The sequence below is a fragment of the Salvia hispanica genome, chromosome 1 (genome assembly GCF_029641045.1).
Source record: "Salvia hispanica isolate PSC_SH4W2 chromosome 1, Shi_PSC_v1, whole genome shotgun sequence".
Classification (NCBI taxonomy): Eukaryota; Viridiplantae; Streptophyta; class Magnoliopsida; order Lamiales; family Lamiaceae; genus Salvia; species Salvia hispanica.
The window spans coordinates 66,972,319-66,989,007 of NC_142692.1; the positions used below are offsets into that span (position 1 = coordinate 66,972,319).

General features: G+C 36.0%; 2 protein-coding genes across 3 annotated transcripts; one reads left to right on the plus strand and one right to left on the minus strand.

The window, feature by feature from the left end:
* Positions 1-381: 381 nt before the first annotated feature.
* LOC125185634 (COP9 signalosome complex subunit 6a-like) lies at positions 382-5,021 on the minus strand. The gene is made up of 9 exons (XM_048082194.2): positions 4,700-5,021; positions 4,476-4,564; positions 3,947-4,040; positions 2,198-2,259; positions 2,042-2,120; positions 1,846-1,938; positions 1,516-1,616; positions 1,066-1,121; positions 382-584 (listed from the first exon to the last, which is right to left on the minus strand). Exons 1-9 carry the CDS (start codon positions 4,932-4,934, stop codon positions 503-505), a joined length of 891 nt encoding a protein of 296 aa, XP_047938151.2. The 5' UTR covers positions 4,935-5,021; the 3' UTR covers positions 382-502.
* Positions 5,022-8,801: 3,780 nt separating this feature from the next.
* Positions 8,802-11,190, plus strand: LOC125223881 (protein DETOXIFICATION 22-like). Of its 2 annotated transcripts, none has more exons than XM_048127194.2 (9): positions 8,802-8,865; positions 9,073-9,353; positions 9,420-9,961; positions 10,044-10,130; positions 10,197-10,253; positions 10,331-10,569; positions 10,640-10,758; positions 10,832-10,918; positions 10,997-11,190. In XM_048127194.2, the coding sequence occupies exons 2-9, from the start codon at positions 9,105-9,107 to the stop codon at positions 11,087-11,089; spliced, it is 1,473 nt and encodes a 490-aa protein (XP_047983151.2). In that variant the 5' UTR covers positions 8,802-8,865; positions 9,073-9,104; the 3' UTR covers positions 11,090-11,190. The 2 variants fall into 2 exon arrangements, with proteins under 2 accessions (XP_047983151.2, XP_047983150.2); XM_048127193.2 differs by lacking the exon at positions 8,802-8,865 and adding an exon at positions 8,879-8,952.
* Positions 11,191-16,689: the final 5,499 nt, after the last annotated feature.

The window sequence follows — 16,689 nt, forward strand, 5'->3', positions numbered from 1 at the left end:
ACAGCAAAACCATTAATTTCAATCATCTTACCCGATCGACGGAAAAAGCTATAATTATGATATAAATTCCATAGTCCAATTCAAGCTCATATGATTACATAATAAAGTCAAAATATACTCGAGCACAATTATATAGATTCATTAATTATCATCTTGTTTTCGATTGCAATTCTCAAAGTTGAACAGTATTTTTTAACCACAATGTGATTTAGTACTCTCTAAAACATATACTCAGATTGAAATAATATATTTGATTCAACATACTGCTGCTGTTCATGGATTTAATGCCAATTCACTACCTGATCTGAGTATAAACAAAAATGAAAATGGCAAACTACATATGTATGTCTGGAAAACAAAAATGCATGAACACAGACAAACTATTCAAATGTTCATCACCTCTGGGTTCATTTATATTTGCGATAGATTCCTAGATAATGTAGTCTGCATTCTTCAGAGGTCAAATTAATAAATAACAAGGGCAACGAAAAAAAATAAACGTTTAGATAAAACCAGTCCGGCCACCCCTTCGGCTATGCCTGTCGTAAGCAGTGTTGAATTTGTCCACCAATTCATTCATTGTACTGCATAAGAAGTTTACAGCCAATGATCAGAGCTGACATCAAAGTTCTTTATTTACAGTTAGAAACAAATTATAGTTAGTTCAAATTTCTATATATGCCACAAGAAGAATGCGTGAGTTTCCAGGAAATGATACATCAGGTAGACTACAACTGCAGTTAAACTACTAAGTGGTGAATGAACTATAAGTTCGAGCATCGAGGTCATGGTAGAAGCTTTTAACACATTCATAAATCATAAGTCATAATGCATTAAACCAATCCAGGATTCCAGGTGACTCCAAACATCTCTCCTAATAGCATAACACAGAATCAGCCACACAATCCGCTTGATATGACCATTAAGTAAGGATAAAGATTAACCAAATCTATACTAATCCTAACAATGTCAAATCTTATAATGTATCCTGCTTCAAAAGTACATACACGACTAAAAGTATTATTCAGAAAAGATAATAGCAGGAAAAAGGTATAAAAGCCATACCTTGAGCAATTGGTAAACATGGCAAGATATGTGATCAATAATGTGTCGTTGTATTCCTGGAAATAACAACATTAAGTCATTATGAAAGCATCGGGCAGAAGAAAATGAATTAAGTAAACAAATTGATATATAACAGTATCAAAATAAGCCAAAGAGCCTACTCTCATGGGGAGAGTTCGGACTTACCCCTCGTTAATTAAGGAAAGATCTTTTTTCAAAACATAAATTAAAAAAAGGTGAGTTTGAGAGGTTTGAAATCCTTCTTTTCCTATACTCTCCACAGTTTGAATTTGTATGAGATAAGCATCATGCAAGTCATTAGAGGACAACATGCAGCTTTGACAGGTATATTCAAAAAAACAAAAAAAAGACCTACGCTATATCATATTTAAAGTGAATGGTACTAAAAAGAATTTCGAAACATAACCAAATACTACATGATGCACTCACCATCAAGAAGTCATCTTGAAATTTTTCAGATTCAATAGCTGGCAACCTTCTCAAGAGACTAGAAACTTGCCTCAGCAATGAATTCTCCAAGGGAATCTCACCTGCAAGCAGCAGTAAATTGAACATAAAGATTAAATATGGAGCACTTAACAATCTATCAGACTTTCTCCATACTCCAAACAACAATACATATAATTTCCAGATAAAAGATCATGCTACAGACATCTTTCAAACAACTGAACCTAGTTGTTTCACTCAACCAACGAAAACAGAAAATGAGATGACTTCTCCATTTAGAAAATTGAAATTTTAGAAAATAAACAGACATACCTTTCTGCATGGCTAGAAGATAGTGATGAAGCACTCTGACTCTACTATTTAGCATTTTGATGGCACTATGTATACCAGTAAGATGAGCAGCCACTGGCAATATTAAAGGTAAAGAGGTTGAAATCCTATGCATCCTTGATAAGAAAAACAGTGATATAAAATGATGATTTAATTAATGTGATAGTGAAAGGCTCACACTGAGTTGCAGCAGAACCCCCGTCAGATGGTTTAAGGTGGGCAACATGATCAACAGATATTCTTTCTGCTTCCACTGTCTAGTAAAAGAGAAAAAAGAAGTTGCAGCATACAGCTAAAATTTTCTCAGTATTCAATTTATAAAAACAAAACATACCTCAATGGTGTAGCTTGATTGAACAAAAATAAGCTGGGGGTTGCCATCAATTACATGCAACTCTTGAATGGTAATGATCATGAACAAAGACAGTAAAAAACAGAAATTAAGCTCATGAGTAAATAAGGAGTTAAACTAAAAATCAATGATCTCACATATAGTTCTTGATGTACATTCAAGGGGCCTACTCTATTGCAGCAAATTTACTTCCAACATATTAGCAATCTTTTAGTTGCCTATATGAGGCAATTTGCCAATGTCCTAAACTGTTAATACAGAAATGAAAACAGCTAAGGGTAGAAGTTATCTAAATTCGAGCTAGAATATATCATCCACATGTAGGCAGATTGCAGGCAATTAACTCACTTTAACACTCCAATAAGGCTAGATTTAAATGGCAGTCTTAAAGTTCATACAAGATCACAAGCCTAAAGAATTAGATATTGGCCATATGTCTAACCCTTACCTAATACACATTTTTACTTTATATCAAATATCAATCAATATGTCCTGAGTTCCTCTCTCTATGGCAGTGTAAAAATGGAAAATAGTATAAATAAATAAATAAGCAGGTGCTCTACTTGCTTCTTGTAGAGTAAATAAGAAATCCCCAATGGTAAAAAGGGTAACTCATGCTACCCTTTACTCTTTGTTTCCTGAAGATTTGGTTGTATCAACATTAGCCCACTAACAGTTTGTGTAATAAGATGGGTCCCAAGGTCGTTGCCTTGGTGTGTGAGTATGTCACTGCCAAAGGAGAATCTCCCTTGGTAGGATGGCCTTTATTTTGTGACAAAATTGTTTAATGAACGCCTCTTTTGTTTGGCCTCGTGGGGACGAACATCCGTGGGAATGGCCTTCCAAGTTTATGACAAATTCGAATGTCCCAGCCCAAGAGAGTATACACTAGCCTGGCGCAGCAAACATTTACTGAATCGCTGGTCCGTAACGCCGCAAACTTGGGTGGTTTCGGGGTACGGACTCCCCTATAGCACAAAAGGTCACTAGTTTTCCGTGCACACCGGTATGGATTTTTTAATTTAGTGATAAACAAAAGTTCCGCTGGGCCCCAGTATGCCCCATCATCCGAGCCATAACAGTTTGTCCAAGCCGACCGGGTACTCCTTTTCCTTTTGAGGATTTTATCCCACTGGGTTTTGCCTCGAGAGGTTTTAATGAGGCCCGACCTCCATCTTCGGACGGCCCTTCTTTGTGGATTAGGGGTCGGTCCGGACCATCTCACATAGGTATGCGGGTATGCCTATGTTACCTTGTAAACCTCTTCATGGCAAGGACGATTGTCTAAGCCATTAGGCTTTCTAGGGACTCCTTTTCTAGAATGAGTTGATGTACATTGGCTTGATATAAGCCCTTGGGTATGCCCAAGTTTCGGTTGTATTTGTTATTCCCCACCCCAGCTCGCTAGCTTGACTAGTTGGCTGTATCCCTCGGGCATACCCAAGTTATAATTGTACTTTTATTTATTTTATTTGATTTATAAAAAAAAAAAAAAGAAATCCCCAACAACTGGCGACTTCTGAATAAAGAGTCAAAGGCATCTATACAAGAACAATGTGGTTAACGTATGTCATGTAACATTGTAAATCTACACCGCAGGCTACTCCTCAGAAACAGAATTCGACAAACACATAAGAGGAATTCTTCCTCATCGCCAAGCACTGAATATATATAAATAAATTATAACATCAAGCCCAATCAAAATGGTGACAGCAGACGATAAATGCGTACCACTTTCATAGATAGTAACCGGCAGATCCTTCTGGGCAGGATTGATTGCAGGATTTAGAAGAACATAAACTGGATTCTCATTGATATCCATTAACTGTGGGGAACAAATGATTCTCACTAATCAGGTAATATACAGAATTTTACTTGTGCAATGAAAGCATATAATGTAAGGTATGCCAGCTTAGACAATTAACTCATACTATTTGTTCTAATACAACTGATTGCAGCTATGTTCAGAATACTATCAGTCTCACTCTGAAAGTCTGAAGATATACACAGCAGGTATGGAGATCAATAAAATATAAAATCGAAACAGTGTTTCGCCGCATTTGTGAGTATCACCGCGAAAGCTACTGAAAAATTTATGAAAAAAAACCTATAGCACTTCAGATGATACATTCTGATCCCATTCAATTTTAATATTTTTCACATACTAGGGTTAGAAAGTGATCTGAAAACATAGGTCATGATATCAATTACTAGAAAATTGCTGAATCATAGACATGTAGAGTAAAATTCAAGAGCTTACAGATTTGTGAATAATCATATCGGTTTCGTGAGCATCACTCCCCGTTGAATACCATCCAAGTATATAGAACTGAGGAAAAACCTTCTTATCTGTTCAGCACATCAGGTATCAGTAATTTCTAATCCCCTCACCCCGAAAAAAGCCCTAATCAGTGAGCACTGCCGAAACTAGCACACTAAAATCTCAAAAACAGGAATGTAATTTAGGAAAGGGATAATACGCACAGAGCTCTTGCTTTTTCTCGAGAAAAGCGCGGTCGAGCGAGTGGGTGGAGTCGTCGTAGAGGAGCTCGAAACTGTTGAAGATCTCGACGGTGCGGCCGCGCTGGACGCCGATGACGCAACCGACTATGCGGCGCGGATGAGATTGGGACTTGACTCGAGTGAAGTGATCCGAGATGTTGACAATGACGAGAGGGTGGAGTTTGAAGGTAAGCCCGCTGCTCGAAGACGACGCCATCTTCTCCGTCTCCCCTTTTCCTTTGGTTTGATTGATTCAAATCGGAAAAGAAGGGTTTTACAGACTTTCGTTTTACTTTATTTTCTTTGTTTCTGTTTTTACTTTTTTCGCCATTGTTAATTAATACCCTAAATTTTGGCCAAAATCTCGTACGTATATTTTATAAATATAAAATAAATTGTGAAAATTATGAACTCTAGTTATTGATTATTTTTCTTATGGTTTATATTTTCGACCGTGAAAAGTAACGTAGTCAAATTTAATCTTGTGTGATAATCCAATTCTATTAGAAGTAGCAGGATTAGTCGGATTCCGCCGAATGCGGGTTCGATACACTTATGGTTAAACCAAAAAAAATTGACAAAACAATGATTTAGAAAATACTCTTCCGTCCCACCGAAGATGACTCACTTTTCTTTTAGATTTATCCCAAATGACTTATTACTAAAAATAAAAATCCTTTTATGTCTATTTTATTTCCTCCTATTTTATTCTATCTATTTTAACTGTCAAAACAAAGTTGCATAAATTCTCGAGTCACCTCAAAAGAGGGGTTATCTTCCTTGTTGTTACCAATGTTTTAAAAACCGGATCGATCTGTGAACCGGCGAAGCTACTAGTTCATGGTTCAACCGGTCCAACCTGTTCAATCACTGGTCGAACCGTTTTATTGTTCGTATAATTAAGTATACAATATGAAAAATATATTAAATTTACATATAAGCAATAATATATCAAAAATATTAACCTTATATTTTAGTTGTAATATAAATATTAAAATTTAGTAGTAAATGACTAAGTTTCATAAATATTTTTGTTGGTAAATAAAATTAAATACATGATTCATTGCTTATTGTAGATAAAAAAATTTAATATTTTATATATAAATAGATAAATTTAATTGTAACTAAAAAAAATGTATTGAAAAAAAAATATTATATTAAGTAATAATTAAACATGAATAATTAGTTATTTTATGTAAAAAAATTAATACCAATGGTTAGTGTATATAAATAAAATATATAATACAAGAAAAATATTAATATTAAGTAATACTAATAAATTATATGGACGTATAAAACATATTAAATTTATATGTAATTACAAACTCGTAAGTATATTGTAAAAATCTAGTGATTATTAAAGCATAATTAAAATATATATTATAATTTATAATTTCTTAATTAAAATGAATTACTATTATTTTATGTGGATAAAAATATCATTTTTAGTGTATAAGAAAAATTAATGTTCATATTATTCCAAAATGGTCATATGGTGGAGTGGTAAAATGGTTGGTATATAAAGAAGAGGGTCATGAGTTTAAGTATTGCCAACAACAAATTTTAAAAAATTATTTTGTAAAGTAAAAACCGGTTACCAGTTTGACCGGCCGGTTTCGCCGATCCGTTGATAATGTATTAATATTTTCTGTTGATGTTATTTTACTATTAATAATGTATTAAATTATTAATATTTACTATTATTAATATTTTGTCATCTCTTTATATTTTCTATCGGTCCACTCCAGATCATATTTTAGATTTTGTATATCCCAGCTTATATTATCCCTATTTGTTAACCATGCATTTTGGAGCACCAGGCCGAGGCATTTGGTTCGGGTATCAGGATTCAATTTTGGGCCTTAAGCGATCTCACAATAACTAAGAAAAAAATATTGAAAGTAAAAAATAGTCAGACCATGTTTTGAAATGGAGGAATAGAAATTATGTTATGATATTCAACTTTCATTCTATTCTTTAGTTTGATATATTTTTTTTAGGAATTACCGTTCAATTCCCAACAAGAATATCCATTCATTTGAATTAGCTGATGAATGACAATTTCATTTCATTCTTCTTTTTTCTTATTTCTTTTGGCAAAATTATACTAACATGTTAGTATATAGTACTATTATATTTTAATTCAATTTATAATAAAACTAAAATTTTAAAATTTTTAATAATTGAAACAAAAATTAAACACATTGTTTTGTATTATGTGGACTTAAATTTAAAGTAGCGTGCATGAAATATTATAAACTTTTGTTTGAAAAATAATTTTTACGGAAATAATTCCACTAATAATGTTTAATTTAAATTGACATTAAATTCTAAAATAATTAATTATTTATATTTCATTCCATAAATCCACTCTTTGTAGTTACCAAATATAGAATGAAATCAATCAAAGAACACAATTTCATTCATTTTGTATTCTTTGTCCTTACCAAACATAAGAATCAAATTGTCATTCCATTCTAATCCTCATTTCATTCCCTCCTTATGGTGTGGGCACTAGTTTTTCCTTATCCGGACATAAAATTCTCATGTCCACCCCTCTGTTTGCATCAGACATCGCCTCGAAGATCGAAAAAATAGTCATATTCGTCCTAAACCTAACTAGTACTCCATCCATCTCATAATAACAGCCACATTTGGCGTGGGCACGAGTTTTAAAAAATGTAAAGAATAGTAAGTTGGGAAAGTTAGTGGAATATGAGATCCACTTTTTTATATTGGTTTCATAATAAAATGTGAGTGAAGTAAGTTAGTGGAATATGAGACTTACTTACCATTTATGGTAAAAGTGAAATATGACTCTTATTGTAGGACGTACCAAAATGACAAAATGTGATTCTTATTGCAGGATGGAGGGAGTAATAAATATTCCACCCCCTCCGTTTTCGAATACTAGATCTGTCACTGCATTCCATCATACCTAGAAGAATCTAAGAGGTGTATGTGAGTTGGCCAAGCCGTAGAGAGGTTAATATCCAAGGCAAAAAGTCTCAGATTCAAATCCTCCATGAAGCTGCTTTAGATTTGAAATTCAATTACAAATTAAATAAGGATCTAAGTGTTTAAAATTTAAATGTTTTACGTGTATAATAGAGATAAGTGTATAATAGAGATAAATATATGAATATTACAAGTATTTACGATTAAAGTAATTAAATTTTTACTTACTTGACATTACTCTCGTTCCTCAACATTCACACCATGATTTAAAGTAATACTTCTACGAATATCAATCCTGTTTTTACATCTTAGTTCTTCGTGTATAGGATTTTCGGTTCATTTTTATTATAAATAGTACTAACTCATTTCACTTACATTTTATTTACATGAACTAAAATATTTAAGTATGACTCATATTCCATTAAATTTTTCTCACTTACTTTTCTTAACATTTCTTAAAATTCCGCGTCGCTAACAAGTGAGACTCCTAACGACGGAGGAAGAGTATTAATGATAATTTTAAAATTTAAACTAAACCTAACAAATGAAATGATTAAAGTTTAAATATTTAGAGCCCATTTCCCAACCATATATACTTAGTGCGTGAATCAAGCACGCTTTGAATTATTTTGTAAATTGTTAATTTGTTACTGCGTGAATCAAGCACGTTTTGAATTATTTTGTAAGTTGTTAATTTGTTAATGCAGATATAGTACCCCTCCATTCCTGAAAATCTTAACTTATTTCCATTTCGTCTATCCCTAACAATTTATCATCTTTTACTTTTATCATTTTTTAGAGTGGATCCATATATCACTAATTTTTTCAACCCACTTTTTATTATATTTTTTTAAAACCCGTGTTAGGTCAAATGCTAACAAATTATGAGGGGCGGAGGAGTAGTATAGAACAGGTGAGAGTGATTATGACTAGGTCTAGAATTAAATAACAGTTCCTAGAATAAAAAATTAAGCAGATTCCCTTTGTCACAAAAATCAAACATACCAATCAAAATGTGAAATAAATTGTGGGTCACATACTTTATAATTATATGAATAAATAATTTGTTTTCTTATTACCAACCACACTATTTGACACTCTAAATACAAAGTTGTACAAATAAACACTACAAAGAAAACAATGAGAGTAAGAAACAAGATTCTCTCAAAAAATAAAACAAGATATTACAGGTGAGTTCTTTGACTCCATTTCATTTCACTGATTTCTTCATCTTCATTTATCCCTTCTCTTTAGTGAAAGCATGTTTAAATGTTTCTGTAAGTGTGTGTGTATGTCTGTTTGATATATAGCAAGAATAGAAATTGTATTAATTTGTGTAATCACTAATCACATGTGATTATGTTAAAACTAATGCATCAGACATGTATAAATTGCAGAAGGGTAAGAGCAATAGCTTGATCACTAAAGAATGGAAGGAAACATGAAGGAAAGTCTGCTGGATTTTGCCAGAGACGAAGCCAAGTCATCTTTGAAGAAGAGAATATGGAGTGAGATGAAAAAGGTCTTGATTGTAGCTGGCCCAGCTATACTAACACCATTTTCAACATTTGGTGTACATGTAGTTAGCCAGTCTTTTATGGGCCACATTGGCCCCACACACCTTGCTGCTTACGCCCTCGTCTTCACCGTGCTCTTCGGATTTGTCCTTGGCATTCAGGTACTGAGCCATAGTTGATTTAGTTTGTGGCAGAATGAAGATATGTTCTTGGTTATAAATATGCAGCTAGGCATGGTTGGTGGGGTGGGGACTCTATGTGGGCAAGCATACGGCGCCAAACAACACGAGAAGCTTGGAATTTATCTTCAGCAATCGTGCATCATCTTGCTCGTTGTCTGTGTTCTGGTCACGCCCCTGTTCGTGTTTGCTGCTCCGGTTCTGAGAGCATTAGGACAGGACCACAACATTGCGGACGTGGCAGGGGATGTCGCTCCCTGGTTCATTGCTGTCGTCTTCTTGTACGGTGCAATGTACGACTGCAATGCCTATCTGCAGTCCCAGAGCAAGAACTTCGTCTTGTCATGCTATTCAATTGTCTCCTTGCTCACGCACGTGCTTCTATCGTGGCTTCTGGTTGTGAAGTTTGAATTTGGCGTTTCTGGCGTCATGTCATCCACTTGTTTGGCTTTCTTGATCATGAATTTAGGCCAGCTTTTGTATATGGTGTCCGGAGGCTGCAAAGAGACGTGGAGAGGCTTCACGGCCTTAGCGTTCAGGGATCTTGGACCGACGGTCAAGCTTGTAGTGTCGTCTGGTGTGATGATCTGGTTAGTCTCCTTCTATCATAACGCAACATAGAAATTGTTTATGTATGTGCCATATGACATGTGTGTTTTGTCTTGGTTTCAGCCTTGAATTTTGTTACAACATGATATTGATCCTTCTAACCGGGAAGATGGAGAATGCAGAGGTGGCGATTGATGCTCTTTCAATCTGGTATGGTTTCTTCATCTCGCTTAATTTGTTGATTTTGTTAAATGATCTTTCGTGGCGTTCCTGTAGTCTCATCATCACTGGCTGGACTACGGTGGTGTCTGGAGGCTTCCTATCTGCAGCAAGGTAGTCATAGTTCTAATAAAGGTGTGCGTCTGGCTCGTTGACTTGAGGACTAACATATTCCATTCTCGTCTCACCAGTGTGCGCGTCTCAAATGAGCTTGGGAGGAAGGATGCCAGAGCTGCAAAGTTCTCTATCGTGACAACGCTTGTGATGTCAGTATCCATCGGCTTGGTGTTGATGTTTGTTTTCCTGATGTTCAAGGAGAATGTGGCTTACCTGTTCACCAGGAATGAGCAAGTGGCCGAGGCGTTTGCACGTCTCTCGCCTCTTGTTGCTGTCTATGTACTTTTGAACAGCGTTCAGCCTGTTCTCACAGGTGACCCCTGCTAAACAATAAATTTTTTAAAAGTCTCAGTCGGTAATAAAGTTATTTTTCCGGGATTTAGGTGTTGCGTCTGGAGCTGCGCAACAAGGTATTGTCGCGTATGTGAACCTCGGTTCATATTACTTGGTAGGGGTACCTCTTGGAGTCCTACTTGGTTATGTGTTCAATCTCCAAGTTGAGGTGAGTTGATGAAGCTAAGGTTTGTTTATGTTTTTCTTGTTGATTGCCTGTCTTAACACACTACGTTGGTAAGGGTGTTTGGAGTGGGATGATAACTGGGATTGGTGTCCAAACAACTATACTTGCTTTCATGGTTTACACCATTGATTGGGATAAACAGGTTAGAATTATAATTGTACACATTGTCTCTTCTTTCGCGCCATCTTTATCTTCATCTTTATCATCCTCGTCCGTGTAGGTGTTCCTTGCTCAAAAACGAATAAACCCAAGGTTCGTGGGAGACGAAACTACTCACTACTCGTCTAATAACAACTCTGTAACTGCAGCTTAGACTTCGGTTTGTAGCAACATGTCGAGTTTGAGTTGTGTGCTAAGATGTGAATGCTAATGACACCCATATTCATTGTATTATAGATCATTTGGTGACTTCTACATCTTGTCTATCTGTCTTCAATTTTTAACTATTAATTTTTAAATAATTATTTCTAAAAAATTTGAACAATTATTCTAGAGAAAAATGAATACTACTCAATTTATTCTAGAGCAAAATAAAATGTCATTCTAAAGTATTATGTTATGTGATCTAGCCCATGGATCGACAATTCTAGATTTAGTCAAAGTTAACACCGCACTGATTAGAGGAGTTCGAGCTTATAAATAAATAAAAAAATATCTTGTATAAATTGATTCAAAATATTTATGCTCAAGAGTAATTGAAAATATTCATTGAAGAAGACGATTTTAGGTATTAAAGTTCAATCAATTTAGTTGTATGCGAGTGGATCGCAATTTGACGAACAAAAATCGAATAGAGTTCAGAAGACCGAAAAATGATATCACATAATAAGCAATCAACACCATAAGTTCGAATAAATCTACGAGATTTACACAAAAAATGCAAGTTTCCAAGTTTTATTAGAAGCAAGACAAACCCTTTTTAGCTATAGAGTAGATCAATGTTAGATATCACATTTTCTTCGATAATTACATGTTTATAAGTGTAATTTTTGTAAATAACAAAAACAAAAAAATAGAATGATTTTGGTCAAATGAATATCAACTGAAAGAATAAACTTATGACGCGATAATATTATGAGCGAGCCAATTAAAACAAAAGTTTTAACATTGAAATTTTTTATATGGCACAAGATAAAACTAAATTGTTAAGTTGATAGTATTTCAATAATACTAATATACAGTACTTTCTTTGTCCCATAAAAATAATTTTCTTTTTTTTTAGGCCGTCCCACAAAAATAGCCACTTTCCATTTTTGGCATGTTTTTCTCTCTTATGAGGTGGGGTCTCATTTTTCATTAACGATACTCTAATCACTTTTTTTCTTTCTACTTCTCTCTTACTTTATCAATTTTGTATTAAAACCTGTGTCATTCTAAAGTCTCCTAAAGTCTTTATTTTTATGAGATGGAAAGAGTAATGATTGTAAAAAATTGAGTCCATAAATTACAATTAATCCCTCAAAAGATGTCATTGCTTATATACTTCAAATCCCTTCACCTTTCTGATTCACTTTTTATTAGCACTATAAATACCTACAAGTATACATAGTAGGAATAGTATAGCTAAAGGTTAGTACTGGATATCGAACACAGGGAAAACAAACACAGACTGTCTATTCTCTACTAAAACTCAATTACTATTTGGAAGACCGAAAGTTTTAGAGATTTTTGAAAACAAAGAACAATTGAAAGCAAGTAAATAACTAATTGCGAATTATTCACAGAGATAAAAATATAGAGATAAGGGGAATTCCAGGGATGTGTGTTCACAGTTATGGTTATACAAATTTCAACTACAACACCCTAGCACAGTTCTAACTTTGATAGAACGAGTCACCTAGTTTATGCCCATGCTATGCAAACGTTGGTTACAAATATTAGAGCACTCCCAATGGGCTCGGCGTTAAACTCGGCGATATTTCGCCGAAAATCGCCGAGTTTTCGCCGGCCAATGGGACAATTTCGGCGAATTCTCGGCGTTATTCCTCCCGAATTAACGCCAACCGGCGATCCATCGCCGAAACATCGCCGCCCACTGTGGGCGCGATTCGGCGATGTTCGGCGATATTTTTTTTTTTTTTTTTTAAACGGCTATATCTATTAATTCCACCACTATAAATACTTCCTCTTCCTCCTCCATTCATCACACACAATTCTCTCAATTTTTCAATCTCTTATCTCAATCTTCAATCTTCAAAATTATGAGCTCTAGTAGGAAAAATTCTCGAAAAAGTAACGGTAAGGGCAAAGAGTCGAGTTCGCAAATTCCCAACACTGATGAAGCAAATGAGCAGTGGTTGAGCTCGTTGTTGTCGATGGGTTCTCCTCCTGGCCAATATCCATATGCGGGTCCGTCCCATTGCAGACTCCTACGCCACGCAGACTTTCTCCGTACTTCCAGTCTGCCCTCAGCATGCCCTCTCCAGCCGACGATGTGTATCGCCCCCAGATAGTCACATCGTTGTTCGACATCCCTGGATCAACCCCAGGCGACGAAGAATCTCAGGCCGCGACGTACACAACGGATCCGACACTCAGCACGGACGACTACGAGGTGGAAGAAACGCCCGCCAAGCCGCCTTCCAGGAGCGGGAAGGGGAAGGCGTCGGCGTCGACGGCTGCGACTGATACGGCTTCCGATGAGAAGCCGAAGCGGACAAGGACTACTTACACTCTCGAAGAGTCCGAGCTGATAGCCAACTGCTGGGCGGACACGACGCAAGACGCGGTGCGCAGCAACTACCGGACTGAGATCATGTTCTGGGCGCAGGTTACGGAGAAGTACACGACCAACAAGACTGCCTCGATGAAGGACCATGGCAGTGAGGCGATCCGCCGGCATTGGGAGCGCCTCATGAGGGACTGCGCCCATTTCAACGGTATATATTCTAACTTGATGACGAACATGACGAGTGGCCAAAACGAGCACATGGTCCGAGATGAGGCCATCCAGATGTAGCCAGTTCTTGTCGAAGGGCTTCAAGTATTGGAAAATCTATGATAGGCTGAAGGATCTCCCCAAATTCCGGACGGAGATGCACAGCGCGCTGCACGGGAAATCGGTGCGCTCGCGACTTAGCGGTGCGGAGAGTGAGGGCAGCGCGATCCCCATCGACTTGTCTGAGGATGGTCCGCACGACCGCCCTGTGGGAGCGAAGAAGGCGAAGGGGAGGCGGAAGGGGAAGGGCACATCGTCAGATGCCCAGTCGGAATCCCCGTTCTTACAACAAGCCACGTTCTCTTCCAATGCCGCCACTCTGGCGCAGTTGTACACGTTGTACTTCACCGGCGGCGGAACCCCAGAAGAGAAACAGTCCCTCTGGTCGACCATCCAAAATATGAAGATCAAGATGGGCCTCTCGCCGGACGCTCCTTCCTCTTAGTTTTTTAAATCCTTGTTTTTTATGGTTTTTTATTTGTAGTTTTTTTTTTCTCGTTGTATTATATTTTCCAATGATTAATACAACGACGAATTGTTCATTTATAAATCTATTTATTAAACACATTTGTAGGGAAAATTAAATAATATTAAAAATGATGATGTAAAAATGAAATGTTGAGTTAGGGAGAAATAAGGGAGAAATAAGGGAGAAACCATTGGAGCAGTTGGCTAAAAGTTGGCTAAAAACTGGGGATAAATTTTGGTGCTGATGTGGCGCTGATGTGGCAGGAGTTAGGGAGAAATAAGGGAGTTTTTAGGGAGAGCATTGGGAGTGCTCTTAGGGTTGTCAATCCTAAATACGTAACTCCTAAAAGCTCCTAGGACCCTTGAAAAGCCCTCATTCTCAATTAACAATGTCGTTTTAAAGGAAGCTAATTGTAGTGTCTATTAAGTGGACATAACCCGCCAACCTCCTCTCACGATTATGTAGCAAGTTATATTACTTCATCACAGAATGTGTCACTCAAACGTGAAACATTATCCAACAACTTAAGGAAGAAATAAAGTAAGAACAAACGGATATTAAATAGAAAAAGGAATTGTATAACCAAAGTCGTTACTAACACATCCCTAGAATCCTATGAATTTAGTTACACATGATAGAATAATCTAAAAACATAGATTGAAGGGAAAACAATGAAAACATCAAACTAAAGCTAATAAAACCAAAAGGTTGAATCCTTGTCGATTTGATGATCTTGAATCCTTCTTCAGCTCCTTTGCACAATGAAATACATTAACTTTGATTCTCTGGAAAGTATGTTGCAAAAAGAGGATCCTAATGATGAAGCTTGAGGGGTTATTTACAGGGGAGAAATCGTCTCCTTCAAATAAGGAAAAAAATTGCAAAATATGGTAAATCTTGGAGAGAAAATAGGGTAAATTCTGCTCGCCTCTTTTTTCCAGCGGGCTGCTGCACCTTGGCCAGCGATCGTTGTGGGTTGGTCCGAGGCTTCCGACTCTTGGGCGGCGGTCGCTGCACTTGTTTCAGCGGTCTCCGACTATCATCCCGTAACTTTCAACAGTTGTAACAAAATGGCCAAAGAGTAGGTAGAGGAAGTTAGTAGTGTAATCCTTGTGTAAATCTCTGTTATGGACTCAATGTCCCACATCGGTTACAAGAACAATCGGTGTGAGGTTTATAGACTAAATGAGCTTTTTCTCCTACCGGGCTAATCTTTTAAAATGAGTTCTCATATTTGGTATGTAACAATTTCCAACAATTTTCTTGACTAGTGAAGTGAAATAGTGGAATTCTTCTTTATTTGAATCAAACTCATAAGCTCTTCCACATATTTTTCGGAGCCTCGATGGTCATTCTTCTACAGTTCTACTCAAAATTCTTGATGTACGACAACTCTGTACGAAATGTTAATCTGTATTGTGTCCACTGGCGGAGCCACGGTGGGGCCAGGGGGGCCCTTAGGCCCCCCAGCCATTTCAGTTATCGCTATATATGCTATATGTACGCAAAAATTATAAATGACGAATTGGTGTAGTTGGCTTGAAAACCTGTCACTAATTGAAATGGGCAGGGTTCGATCCTTCCTTCTAGCAAATATGATTTTGAGTATTTTTTATGCCTCTTTTTGGACTTTAATTTCCCTACCAATTTAATATAATCTTATTTTTTTATGCCGCTTTTGGACTTTAATTTCTCTACCAATTTTATACTCCCCCGTCCCAAGATAAGTGACTTGTATTCCTTTTTGGGGTGTCCCACTATAAGTGACCTATTTCCATTTTTAGCAAAAAGTCATCTCTCTTACTTTATTCTCCACCTACTTTATTCTCTCTTCTCTCCTCTACTTTTCCTCTCTCATACTTTACTCTCTCCACTTTAACTTATTTAAATATCAATTTATTTTATGCTGTAAACAATTTTTCATAATAATTTATCTTGTATAAACTTATTAGCTATTAATTTTGTATAAATAATTTTATTTATAATTATATAGAATAGAAGAAAGTAATTCTATAATTTTGTAAATATATAAGTACTATACTACTATATATTATTGGTAAAACCAGTTTCAATAGTACTATGATCTTTATTATAAAAATATTATTCTTTAACTTTTTTCGATGGTCGACGTTTTTACAGTATCTCTAAATTTTCTATTACTAATCCTCTAATTATTTATCTCATTGTCTATCTCTAGCGCGCAATACTCTACTACTTATGTCAGGGTCATTTCCGCGTCGTTGACAAAGAAACACTACAAAAATTTTAATATATTAATTTGGGCCCCCCAGGACTAAAATCTTGGCTCCGCCACTTATTGTGTCACGTATGATTTAAAGATATTGTGTGTTTTATCTTAATATATTGATGATAACTTATTTATGTGAATCGAATTTACATTGTCTTTATTTGGAATGTTTTAAAGGCTTGTTTTGACGTAAAATTGATCTTGCAGGACACCAGAAAATTGACAAAGAATGAGTGAAAAATATTTCAATTATGATGA

Excerpts from the sequence above, each read along its gene's own strand:
- LOC125185634 (XM_048082194.2), bottom strand. The coding sequence starts at position 4,934 with ATGGCGTCGTCTTCGAGCAGCGGGCTTACCTTCAAACTCCACCCTCTC. Across the intron at positions 2,260-3,946 it reads GGTTACTATCTATGAAAGTG|AGTTGCATGTAATTGATGGC; the intron begins GTACGCATTTAT and ends TTACCATTCAAG. Across the intron at positions 2,121-2,197 it reads AATCAAGCTACACCATTGAG|ACAGTGGAAGCAGAAAGAAT; the intron begins GTATGTTTTGTT and ends CTCTTTTACTAG.
- LOC125223881 (XM_048127194.2), top strand. The coding sequence starts at position 9,105 with ATGGAAGGAAACATGAAGGAAAGTCTGCTGGATTTTGCCAGAGACGAA. Across the intron at positions 9,962-10,043 it reads TCGTCTGGTGTGATGATCTG|CCTTGAATTTTGTTACAACA; the intron begins GTTAGTCTCCTT and ends TCTTGGTTTCAG. Across the intron at positions 10,254-10,330 it reads GGCTTCCTATCTGCAGCAAG|TGTGCGCGTCTCAAATGAGC; the intron begins GTAGTCATAGTT and ends TCGTCTCACCAG.